General features: G+C 39.3%; 1 protein-coding gene across 2 annotated transcripts in view; it reads right to left on the bottom strand.

Moving 5' to 3' along the window:
• Positions 1-13,054, bottom strand: part of FRY (FRY microtubule binding protein) — a 159,177-nt gene that overhangs the window by 112,136 nt on the left and 33,987 nt on the right. For both annotated transcript variants that reach the window (XM_053971972.1, XM_053971971.1), the window contains exon 3: positions 2,029-2,082. In XM_053971972.1, the coding sequence (XP_053827947.1) occupies positions 2,029-2,082 (54 nt within the window). The remainder of the gene's footprint in view (positions 1-2,028; positions 2,083-13,054) is intronic.

Below are 13,054 nucleotides of genomic sequence, written 5' to 3'. Positions count from 1 at the left end.
GCCTGAGGCTGACAAATTCTGAAAATTTCAGCTTAAAGATTTTGTTTTAAAAATTTCAAGCACCTGAAAGCAGGTTTTCTGACAAGACATCTAAGTTAATCTCACCACTGTACTTTTCTACCAACTCTGCACATAGGTGGGACTTCAGATATGTGGATAGAAAGATACATGAATGTCATATATAACAAAATTTACCTTGGTGTTTGGTCTGCATCTGTTTTTTTTTCTCCCTGCATTCAGAGTCAATTGCTACAGCAGTAAACACACAGTTGTTTCACTCTAGGAAGCTTTTGCTGTTCTTATTTAATGATCCTGACTTAATTTCCCAATTTTCTATTTACCAATTACCAGGAAAAGTATCAGTCTTCCAATTCTTCCTTTTAAAGTGCCAAAATTTGCTAAACCATAAATATTTAATCAAATCATGGCTACCCATTATGAGTTTGTTTAATGCATTGCAGGAACAGTATCACAAGGTTTTTATCTGGATGGCTTAATTTGTTTTACTTTCCCATTTGAGTGTAACATTCTTCCCATAGGAAGGAAAAGAATATGTATATAAAATTAAGGTCAAAATATCACCAAGAATTTCATGAGGCAGGTAGAGAGTACTCGGAAAGAAACTCCTTTAGCCTACAGTGGCTGGTTTCCCTGCAGGGTCTCTGTGGTCAGTGAGGCAGACAGGGAGCTCCCGAGTGTGAAGCAGAAGTCTCACCTTCTCTGTTCACCTCCTGCTCTGAGCAGCCCTCCAAGCAGGCTCTCTCCCCCCAAAAAGCAACTACAGAACAATCTAGAATCTCTTTGTCAAGCTAAAATTAGAAAGTGAACCTTAGTGAATGCCAGTGGAGTTTCACAAGGGAAATGTTTCAGAAAACTCAATAAATGTTCAGCTGAGGTTCTGAAGTTGTACTTACACCTATTTCCTCTCCCAAAGTCAATCAGTATGGTACCTGCATCTTATGGCATTGGTCCTAACTTCCTTGTCAATTATTGCTGTTGCTGCTACTTCTGTTCTGTCTTTCTGTCCTGTGTTTCTGGCCCTGATGGCAACACAGTGGTGTGAGCAGATGTGGAGTCAGTAGCAATGGTGACAGCAATGGCACACCTAGAGTTAATCATTCCTCTTTGGTGGGAGTGAGATTTGCCAGTTTTGGCATCCTTTATGTAACTTAAACTCTTTGGAATCTATCTTCCTTTATTTCAAAATAGGTTATCCTAGATGTTGCTGACAAAAAGAAAGACTGCTGACAAAAATAAATTGTTTTATATAATCAATTAGACATGTGTATATTGCTGTTGGTTTTATTTTTATACTTGTCCTATTTCCCTTACATAAAAAATTAATCTAATGCCAGATATAAATTTCATTTTATTAATTACAATTTTATTGTTCTACTAAATGAAATCAGACCAATTATATAAACTCTATTTACTTTTAAATACTTTTTCCCTGCCCACCTTTTTTCTAATAAATATCTACCTTGTCATATACAGGCATTTATCCTGACTATTGAACTTAATATTAAACACAACAGGTTGGCTCAGCCTATTTGAAGTGCAACACACGTGTAAGTCATGCTGAGTAACAGCTACAGAGGCAAACCAGACTGATGAGACTGATGGTAACAACCATGATTCTATAGGCCCTCATATTAACTATAGAAGAAACTTCATAAAAGAAAGATTGGGAGACACACACCTGTTTCAAAAACCACATGATTTGAAAAGATGCAAATTTTGCTTCAAGATCCCCATCAGGGGAAACAGACAAGAAACAATACATGTGCTGAATACACTATAAAAGGAACAAGTTTTATGGCAGAAAAATATTGACCTTGGAAAATGAGGAAAAATTCTTCTAATTTATATCCAAGAATGGTTAGGCAAGCACTTATCATTCTAACCAAAGCACATCAAGAAATATTATTTTTGCAGTATGCAACAACAGTATAAGGACACTAAAATGCCTTCCAATGCACTCTTCTTTTAGCCTGAGGAATGGAAATAATGTAATTTGAAGTGTCTTACTTGATCAAACTGGGGATCTTCTCCTCGTTGCAGAGATTTGGTCAGTGGCTTCTCCTGAAAGAAAATATATTAAATATGCATTACATAAGATCAACACCATCATATTCTAGTATTATTTTTCTGTTAGATTTTTTACTCACATAATGTGCCTCCTGATCTGATCCTAGAGATACCAGGATAGTTGTTGCATATGCAAAGGAGGCCTCTGCATATGTATCAGCCAATACTGACAGAGTGTCTTGAGTGATTTTTGTGTCTCTTCACGAAAGAGAAGGATTGGCCATTCATTACATCTGAGTTTGTGCTCACACCGATGATAAATTATTACATCCTAAAAAGCATGTGTCCTCTAATACATAACCAAGGGGCTCTGTTTAGGAGAAAAGGAGACTTGGGGTGACTTTATCACTCTCCACAACTTCCGGAAAGGTGGCTGTAGTCACGTGGGGGTTGGTCTCTTTCACCAGGCAGCAACTGACAGAACAAGAGGTCACAGTCTCAAGCTGCACCAAGGGAAATATAGGAAATGAATATTAGGAAAAAGTTTTTTATGGAAAGATGATAAAGTACTGGAATGGCCTGCCTGGGGAGGTGGTGGAGTCACCATCCCTGGATGTGTTTAAAAAAAGACTGGATATGGCACTTAGTGCCATGGTTTAGTTGAGGTGTTAGAGCTAGGTTGGACTTGATGATTTTGAAGTTCTCTTCCAACCTAGTGATTCTGTGATTCTGTTACATGATGTACCTTCTTGTTATAAAACTACCAGGCAATACAAACATGCCCATAGATATAATGCATCATGCAGGGCATTCTGAAAGTAAGGTGGTCTTAGAAGAATCAAAGACCATAGAGTTCATTTCTAAGGAAGACAATTGTGGGGGAAATAATTACTAAAAGAATTTTAAAAGGTATTTTCAGAATGGAAGCAAATTTACAGGTCATATTCTCAGAGTAACTGGTAAAGCCAAGGAGAATTGCCCAACTCAGAGAAACCATGTGTGAACATCCATTCACCTGCATGGCTTCTTTGTCAAGCAGGCTGAACTACTGAGACGTGGAGAAGTACACAGGCCAATATTCGAGATGCATGCAAGAGTATATAAAATATGAATCTCCTACACCACAATGAAAATAAACAACACATGAGGGCAAATGACATTCTGAAAAACACATCAGTTGTCACCATCACAATTCTGCTGTGAATTACACTACTGTTTCTGGTGTCTGCAATGTGCCAGTGCCTTATTCTTCTATAAATCATGACTCTTTCTTCTCCTACAGCTGCAAGACTGGGACTCTCCCACCAGCTCAGAATGAGATTTTGTGTTCAGCTTTCAACAAACTATTCCACTCATCAGCATCTGTTAATGTAGCAGGCAAAATACCATCCCTGCCAGGGGATATTAGATATAAAATTAAAGAAATCTGTAAAGTTGATGAGATAAGGAAATGGAGAGAATGTAGTTGGACCAAAGATTTCTATTATTTCATGTTTCTTTCAGAAGCAAATGTTGCCCAGCATAATCTGCTGACTGATTTTGAAATTAATTATGCTGATCCACTTGTAATGCCAGCTGGCAAGGAGGCCAACTGTGGGGTGACTGCAGTATCCCCTGACTACCTAGCAAATACAAAAATCAACAAAATGTTTTCTACTGAGTCACTGATTTACCCAGAATAGCCATCAGTATTTTTCACTGTTTTCTCCAAATATCTAAAGCGACTCCTCCAGGTTACATTATGGGCACAACAGCTATTAACTACAACTTTATTACAGATTATTGGTGATGAACATCTGCAGTAAAAAACCTTGTAACCCTGAGAAAAACAGGACACCACCCCACCCACAGTCCTCCTCCTCCTCAATCAGTAAGTCGGTGCTACCCTGCCTAGTTGTGTCTCACAGGAGGACAATGCTTCTTTTGTCTATTGCTGCTATTGTCACTGAAAAGGACAGCAGATAAACTTTCAAAAGTAGTGTTCAACTTATTTGCAAGGAAAAGGGTTCTTATTTTCATGGGTCCTGGACAAATCAGCATACTAAGAATTTTCTGACGTTTAGAGAAAAAAAAATCAACACCCCCTTTTTTTGTCTTTTTAATAATGAAATTTCTGATTCTGTTACAGAAGACTTGTGTTACCACAGAGAAACGTCTTAAGGTCTGTTTCAACAAAAAGGGCTTCAGCATGCAGAAGCTTTTTTTTCCATGACCAACACTGCAGCACTTGGCTTTCAGAGAGTAGAGTTTCAGGCAGAAAGGAGGTGTGGGACTCCTCATCACATGCTGTCTCTAAGGGGGACACTATTAAACATAAAAACCCATGCTCTGGGAAACCCAGTCAGGAATTGCTATCCTGAAAATGTCCTCATCACCTGTAACCTATCAGCATATACACCTCCCAAATACTTTAGTTTCTGATGATGACATTCCCCAGGGGATGCACCCCTAAGTTAAAGAAGATACCTCCATTTGACAGTGCAATACAAGCCATCACGTGCCCTCCTACGGGTGCTACACCAGGGCTTCCCCAGCTGTGGTGCACTGACCTAAAGAAACCATCCACAGGCCATGCAGCAGCCTTGGTCACAGCAGAAAGCAGCTGGGACGGAGAACTGCCAAAAGCCAAGAAGGCTTCTGCTGCCATAACTTCTCAATGTCTCCAGGTTAGGGCTTCAGTTGAGGCCTTTTTCCTCTCTTCATCCCATCCTGCACTTACTGCTGTTCCCACTGTTCCCTTCCCCTTACACTTTTGCCAGGCAGCAGCTGCTGCTGCAGCTGTCTCTGCCTCTTCATCATGCCCCTCTTTGGGTTGCTGCTGCTGCTGCTGCTTCTTCCTTGACTCTTTCCAAGGACAGTGCTGCCATGGCACTGCCTGCAGCCACTGTGTCAGGACCCAACCTGACCCCACGGAGACAAGAGTCTTTGCACACACCCTTCCAGCTCTGGGAGTGGGGCTCCCACACCAGAGCCACTCATTGTATCCCTGCAGTGAATGGCAAGAGCCATATAAGATTGTATGTGGGCTTTGGAGGTTTGAGAGAACTCAGCATAGAAGTTATTACTCCTTATTACTAATGCTGAGTGCTGCATAGATGAAGAAGTGAGTAAAGATGAAGGGCCAGATATTTATGTGTTTGGGGTTTTGATGTCTAAGGAATCCTAAAATATAAAAGCATGAATACATTCATGATAAGAGTAACAACTGACCGTGTCAGGGAGAAACTTCTGAGTAAATTCAAAGGCAACTCAATTATATGCAGGTACTTCAAGTATCCTTTGAAAACAGCAGTCTTTCATTATGCAGTGGATAATTTATTTTCATCTACTGTAAACAACTTGCTTATTCTATTTGCTTAGTTCTAATATCCTTACAAATCTTACAATTTCATTTTATGCAGTAGTTTCAACATTGTTGCTATGGCAGATACTATATAAAATGTATTTATACTCATGGGTAGGTGTCTTTACTGCATCCCACAGGTTCAGGACTTGCAAAGAAAGGTTAAAATGCATAATAATATGAAATTGTCTCTGGGCAATAGATTCCATAGTAGTCTATTTAACATGGAGATACGCTTCACGAATTTTCAAAGAATCCTAAAACTGTTTTCTAACCTCATGGTACAATTTTACTTCAATTTATTTTCTTGCCCACTCAACTCAGGAATGGCAAAGAGGCCTTTTTAAAATAAAAGTTGACTTATTTAACTCTCTGTCGATATACATTCTATAAAAATGTCTTCCAAATCTTAGATGAATTGTTTGGCTCAATTTGGAGCCAAAGCCAAAGTCTACAACAACAAAATATGAATAAAGAAAGTTTTGATTAATATGGAAGGGCCCATAGCTTACTGAACTATCAAAAAACATCAGAAAATTTCAGAAGAATGGCTTCTCACTAGTAACATTTCAACTTTTAATCGCTAAACTAAACATGCTTATTTCTTCTTTGGAGTGCTGCTTTCAATTGTATACTCTGTATTTGTTCACCTTGGCAATTCCCATGATATAAACATGTTTGAGGTAAGAAGTAAAGGCAATTTAATATTTGAAATTATTGTTTCTCAATAAAAACAGCTAAATGTTTTGTGTCACCAATGCCTACAAAACAAAATGCTCAGTGAAGACTTAACTTCTGTTCTCTCTCTCATTGCTCTTGGGAAAACATAAATAGAATATAATAAAGCAGAATATGTTAATTATGCAATGGAAAATGCATATTTTATCATATTTGCATGCATCAACTAAATACAATATTTATAAATTACCTAAAAAACAACATATCTTTCAAACCCTCTATCCACACAGGCACACTAAAACATTTCTCTGAAGACTGTCAGTGACTTTTAATGGTTAATATATTAAGGCTTTTTCAGGGCTGCTACACAAATATAATTGGGTAAATTTACACAGGAATAGCCACCTGTCACAGAACTGAGTGTTCAGGGAAACATAAAAACAGAAGGATGTTGTAGTGCCTATTAAGCTTCACTATGTCACCATGTTATAATGACATATAATGCTCCTTAAAGCTATTTCTAATCTCAGCAACCATTAGGCCTGTTTTTCCTACTGAACTGTGACAGGCTACTGTATTACTGATTGAGATAAAACCCCTTTTTCTCCTTCCTAAAAGCATGGTGAAAGGATATTTTTACACAAATTTGAACTTTTGCACTGCACACTAAAAAGCAGCCAGACATACTCTACTGAGTGATCTTCTGGGGTGGAAAACACACCAAACAGAAAGAAGACCTTTTCACGTAAAATGGAGTAGACATAGAACACATTCAACTACTACAGCTACAATATATGTAAAATACATATAAGCACAATCTTAAGAGCCCAAAAATCCCCAAGCGTGATTCCTTCTTCTTATGATGAATCACCCAATCAGCCTGCTCTCCCTGAAATGAACATCTCTGTCCTATATACTTTTCAGCAGGAAAGAGAATTGGTGTTTGTAGAAAAAGGTCTGCTCCCAAACATGCCAATTTTTTTTTTTTTTTGCCTTGATTATTTTGTACATACAAAACCAGGAAAAGGCATCACTGTCAATCCTGCGCTCATGTGATGGGTAACCCATGTCCTCCTCTCCAGCTGTGTGCTCCTGCCTTCTCCCTCCCAGAATGGATCTGTGCTGATCCTGCACTGAGCAGGTTCATGAAGCTGAACTTGCGAGAATTTACTTCTGTTTGGCCCTTTCAAAATTGGATATGGAACAGTCTGTAGTCACACAAAAAAAGCTCTTGTACAGAAAATAGCTCTGAACTTCTCAGGAAGTGATTTTTGTCACTTATATACCTTTTCACTATTTGGGAATTCCCACCACCACCCCAAAGAGTATAATTAATTTATACCTAAGCAATTAAGAGAGCCAAGCTTTTTGACTGAAAAGCATAATCTGTTTATTCTGATAGTCTCCCAACTGTCTCCCACCTGCAAGTTCAATGAAACAGGCAAATTAGTGTCCTGTTTTCATTAACTATTTTTGCAAGTCAGCAGGTCCTCATGCATAAACACATAAACTGCCTGTTAGTGGATGACAACAGAATCTTTGACTTCTCTTAGCATCAGTTAGCTGCTAGACACTTTTAAAAACTGTGTCAGTGACCACAGTACACAGAGAGTGAAATAAAGGAGATTTCCCTCATTAACCTTTGAAATTCTAAGCATACAGCAAGTGGAAATTCTAAAGACAAACACAATAAAAAAGATATGATAATACAGCTTCAAGGAAACACCACAACTTTGCATAAGACAAAGTAACAGATACACAAAATGTTAACAAAAACTGTGATAGACATCATTTAACTGTTGAAAATTGAGTAAAAAAACAATGCTAATTGTGCATGGTAGTTCATATGGTGGAATAAGCATATTTCAAGTGGCTATGAGATATATGTAAAAATATGCTACATCTCCAAAAAAAATTATTTAACAAGCTCAAGTCAAAAACCTACTTGTCATTACAGTTAATGCACATAAATAACGAAAGGTGCATGTTTAAAAGACAAGCTCAGTATTACTGAGTCTATTCTTTCTTCATGTAATTGCTTTGCAGTTTTACTTGTAACAGCTCTTCTGTTTTGTTCATGTGGAAAAGGATGTGCCTGCACCTGCTGAATATAAAAACACAGGAAAACATCCGTTCAGCTTCAAATACAGGCTTTCACTCCCTGGCTTTGACTCTTGGCATCCTCGTCATGCACTGTTCTGATTTGATGATAGACTGTGTCATCACATCAGGTATTGCAGGCTAATTTTTGTCTGATTACCACATTCTCTGCAAAAGACATCTTTTACCTAGGCTGTCTACCAAGAAAACTAAAATGTGGACACATAAATTTTCTTCATGTGAATGTTTAGTCTGAAGTAACTGACATGTCAGAAAAAAAATGGCCATACAGGACAAAAAAATACCAAATTGATTTTCAGAAGTGATACTCTACAGAAGTAAATTTCAAGCATCCTGAAGACAGAAGCAAACACACTGAACTAGAGATTGCTATTTGAGGCAAAGTACAAAAATTAGCACTGCTACTTTCCCAAGATAACATAACATGTAAAAAAAAATAAAAAACAACTCCCAACAAACATAACAAATTTTCTTTCACTAGCCTTTAGCAAGCAACTCAAGAACTCTACCATTCTTACCTGAACAGTATAAAAATTCCCTCAACTCACTGTTGGCAATAAACAGTTGCAAACTTTAAACAAAAGTTAAATGCTGTTACAGATATACAGGTAACAGCAAAAAAAAAAAAAACCAAAAAAAAACCCAAAAACCCCAGAAAACTAAACCAAACCAAATGAAGCCAAAAAAACAACAAATGAACAAAACAAAACAAAACAACCCCAAAAAACAACAACCCAAGCCAAAAAAAAAACAAAAACAAAAACAAAAACCCAACAAATCCAAACAACAAACCTACTATTTTCTATCTTCCATTGCAAAGTAAGATGCTTTATTGTAGGCAGGAAGTAAAATGTCTCTTTTACTACAATATTTTAAGCCCAAAAAAGCTGATAACTACTAGTGGACCAGCTCTGAAAGAAATATTTTAAAGATATGCTTTTGTGAAACCTTAAAGAAATATTTCAAAAACATGCTTTTGTGAAACCTGTAAGTTGAAAAGAGTACTAAGGATAACTTTACTGAGATTTGAAGTACACTCTAGCACAAGTGAGAAAGGAAATTTTCTTGACTGTTTTCAGAGTTTGTTTTAACAGGAATGCCTTTTCAAAATCGTAACTTAACGAACACATCAAAATCCTCTGTCTGTTAGGATCCTCCTGGTTACTATTACAACACTGTCCCTTGGTTTTTCCTGATTTTATTTATTCCAATACTACACTGTACAGAAAGAGGTAGATTTTACAACATGTAAGTATGATAAATTTTAAAAGATCACCTGGAGACAAAGTGTGGGCACTTAATGTTGACACCATAATTCCATCACAGCCTTGTGTTAGCAGTGTGTGTCTTTGCAACCTAAAAAAATCCAATATATGAAAATAAAACTTTGTTGATTGTAACCTGATTTACTAGGGTAGGGAATGTATAAGGTCTCAGTCAAGAGTAGTGTAATAGGATGCAGTATGAGAGTCCAAGATCTTTCATTTCTGAGCCTGTTGGACTGGAATAAGCATGATGCTCTAAAAAACTGTTTGATACAGTAATTTCCAAGTAACAATAAGAACAATAATGGAGATTGAAACTTCCAAGTCTATGTTAAGACCTTCCCATGAAACTGCTATTCAAGATATTGTTTCAACTGTTTATTAAGTTTTTTTATGGATTTTCAGCTATGTGACCTGGCTCAGTAAGGGAGGGGGCAGGGATGTGGGAGGAGGAGACTGTTGTGCTGGTTGTGGCAGGGACTAATTGCTCCAAAACCTGGGAATGAGTCCTGGCCTGTGGGCAGGTGTGGGAGAGACTCAGAGGAGGCCATTAGGGCTTATTAGTGCCCTTAGGGCCCTGACCACTGGTTACCCACTCAGAATAATGTGACCTAATTTAATAAAGCCTATAGGAAGCCCTTATCAGTTGATCTGAATAAATTTAGGGCTGTAATTGCTGGGCTGCGCCAAGCACAGCAGAGATCTCTGCAAATAGGAACCCTATTATCTCAAGACTCAGACAGCCAGGGGTAATAAAGGAGAGCAAATGACCCTGGCCACGGTCTGCTGTCTGATGTCCACTACTGCTTTAAGATCAGGTAGATACTTACTGTCACCAACCGTGCACCTGTTTTCACAGAACAGAAAAAGAGATGAGGAAAGTGTATTTTTAAAGTGAACTTGAGAACTATGCCAATAGTTTTCTTTAAAATTCTGTTACTTGGACCTTTCTTGGCTATGTGTTTATTTCAAAGGCTGTAACTGTACCATATGAGAGGTGTCACCAGGTGATTTGATCTGAAGCCTTTTCCTACTGGTTACTGGTACTGATTTGACAGACTTTCAAGGAAGATGCCAGATGCCCTTGCAGAGTTAATGTAAGCCTTCACTGTTCTTTTGCTACAAGTATGCTGGCCCTAAAAGCCATAGTTCCACACATATAGCATGCTCAGCTAGTGAAACAAGGCCTTATTGGGTGGATCTCCAGTTTAGGAGGTAGTTATTTCAAGTTTTCTCATATTTTTCATGCCACTATATATGCAGAGTCAAATAAATTAAGCAGTACCTCATTGACTTCAAATGCAACTCTGAAAGCATGCAAAGCATGATGCTGTTGTGAAGTTATGGGAAGATACCTCTTTACTGAATTGCTACTTATCTGCCAACAATGCTACCGAAGTGTACATTTGATTTTCTTCTGTCCTTCATAATGACAGACTTCAGTGATGGCCTGAAATGACTGTAGTAGGACTTTCATTTTCTGGAGAGTGGTAAGAGCCAATATCCTTAAATAACACAATAATGTGATTAAGGGCATGCGGTAGGTTTTCTGCTATATTTGCAAGCATTGGCCAAAATGTGATGCAGTGTGACAGCCTCAGAGACATTGGATTGGATCTTGTCTTGCAATGTTAAATTCTCCTAGTGATTTGAACCATTGTATGTGCCACTGACTATCCTCCAACTGTATCCATGCAGTAATTAGGCTGAGGGACAGCGAGCATCCTGCAGAGTCTTGCCAATGGAATGAGCTCTGCTCATGTCCCAGACAGCATTCTGCACACACAGTCAGCCATGGAAACCCTGAGAGCACCGAGAAAGTGCCCATTGACACTGTCTTTGAAATGTGTGAGTGTTCTATGGACCTGTATCTAAATGCAAACGACGATGCCAATGTCTATGCAAAAATGTGTCTGTTTCCTTCTTGACTTGCTAAATGGCATAAAGTTTTCCCCTCAGTCTCATATGGATGTTGGAATCAGACCATACTGGATGCTCACTCTGTTCTCCTGCACTCCCTACAATTATTTCTGAAACCCTACATTTGTTTCTTCCTCCAGCTTTTTTTTTTTTCCCAGCTACATACTTCATACTCTTTTCTCTCAACTTCTGTGTTTCAATTCTGCAATATGTCCCCCTGAACTACACAGAAGATAGCTGATCTATGATCACTGCTTCAATCACACAAACCTTTCTAGGTCTTTCTGGAAGATAATTGGAAGATAATTATTCTGGTAGATAATCATCCTGAGATTACCCACCCTAGTTCTATACTATTCAGTGCCTGGCTTCTGCTACAGGTCTCAGCCTGAGATACATACTGAGATAACTGCAGGAAGATATTATATCTGAGGTGGTAAATGGAAGGGGGAAGTGAAGGATCTTTATGCCATTGGACTTTGTTGTATTTGATTGCTCTCCATCTTTTGTACTAAAGGCCAATCTTTCCCATGATTTTATGCCTTCGTATCCTTTGAGTTCCTGAGTAGAGCTTGCTTATTTCATGGAAGAGTTCTCCCAGGCTTAGCTGCCTTTTCTTCTGCTGAAGAAAAGAACACACTGATCTGGCCCAGCTTGGGCTTCATTATCACTGGTGGACTGAACTATATTTGGAAAGCCAGTGAACTCCCAAGGGAAGATAATTAGTGAAGGAGGAAAGAGTGATGACTGAACCATTGTTCTGCTTAATTGATTTCTTGAAACAGACAAGTTAGCTGCTGGAAAGTCTGAGTAAAAGGAAACAGAACCAAGGAGACAGTCCACACAGAATTTAAACTCAGAATCATAGAATCATGGAATGGTCTAGATTGGAAGGACCTTAAAGATCATAAAAATCCAACCCTCATGGGCATGGACCCTGCATGGGCAGGGACACCTTCCACAAGATCAGATTGCTCTGTTCTGGTCTTGAATACTTCCAGGGATACTTAAAGCTTCTCTGGGCAATGAGAAGTCCTTAGGTGCCACCGTGCCCACCCTGAAGCTCTCTGGCTTCGCCTGCCCGGCAGAGGCACAGTCAGCAGCAGGAGACACTCCCCTGTGTCTTGAGGAGAGTCGGGGAGCGGCTAAGACAGAGCACTGCGCTGTCTGCCTGGTATGGAGGAGAGGCAGCATCCAAGGAGGCAATAAGGGAGTCGACTCAAGGCCGGGGAAAAAGTCTCAGGTTTAATCTGAGCTCCGAGGAGCTCCGAAGGCCAGAGCATCTGACAGCCGAAAGCGCCTTTGAGGCTTTCGCAACAGCTCAAATACGGGGGTGGTAACCAGGGGGAAGAGACACCCACCACCCAATGGAGGGAGATGGGGGAGGGGAAAGCAGAAGGACAGACAGAGACACAAACCAATGGGGGAAGTTCAAGGGAGGGACCCCTGGGCCTCGTCCATTCACTCAATGCCCAAGGTGGAAGATTCTGGGAGAGTGGGATGGGGAGCCGAGTGATGGACAGGGTGCCAGGGAGGGGACAGGGGAATGACTGAGCATTTTCAGGGACATTGGCATTGAGGGAAAGGTGGGAAAGCTCGGGGTGGAACCACCGTGAGAAAATGGGGGGTGAAGGGGCAAACCATTACAGAACTGTTACAGAGATATAAAAACACAATACAACACTTAGGTATGGCTAGA

The sequence above is a fragment of the Vidua macroura genome, chromosome 2 (genome assembly GCF_024509145.1).
Source record: "Vidua macroura isolate BioBank_ID:100142 chromosome 2, ASM2450914v1, whole genome shotgun sequence".
In the NCBI taxonomy this organism is placed as follows: domain Eukaryota; kingdom Metazoa; phylum Chordata; class Aves; order Passeriformes; family Viduidae; genus Vidua; species Vidua macroura.
The sequence above is the reverse complement of the archived record's forward strand: the minus strand, read 5'-3'. Positions and strand labels throughout refer to the sequence as shown.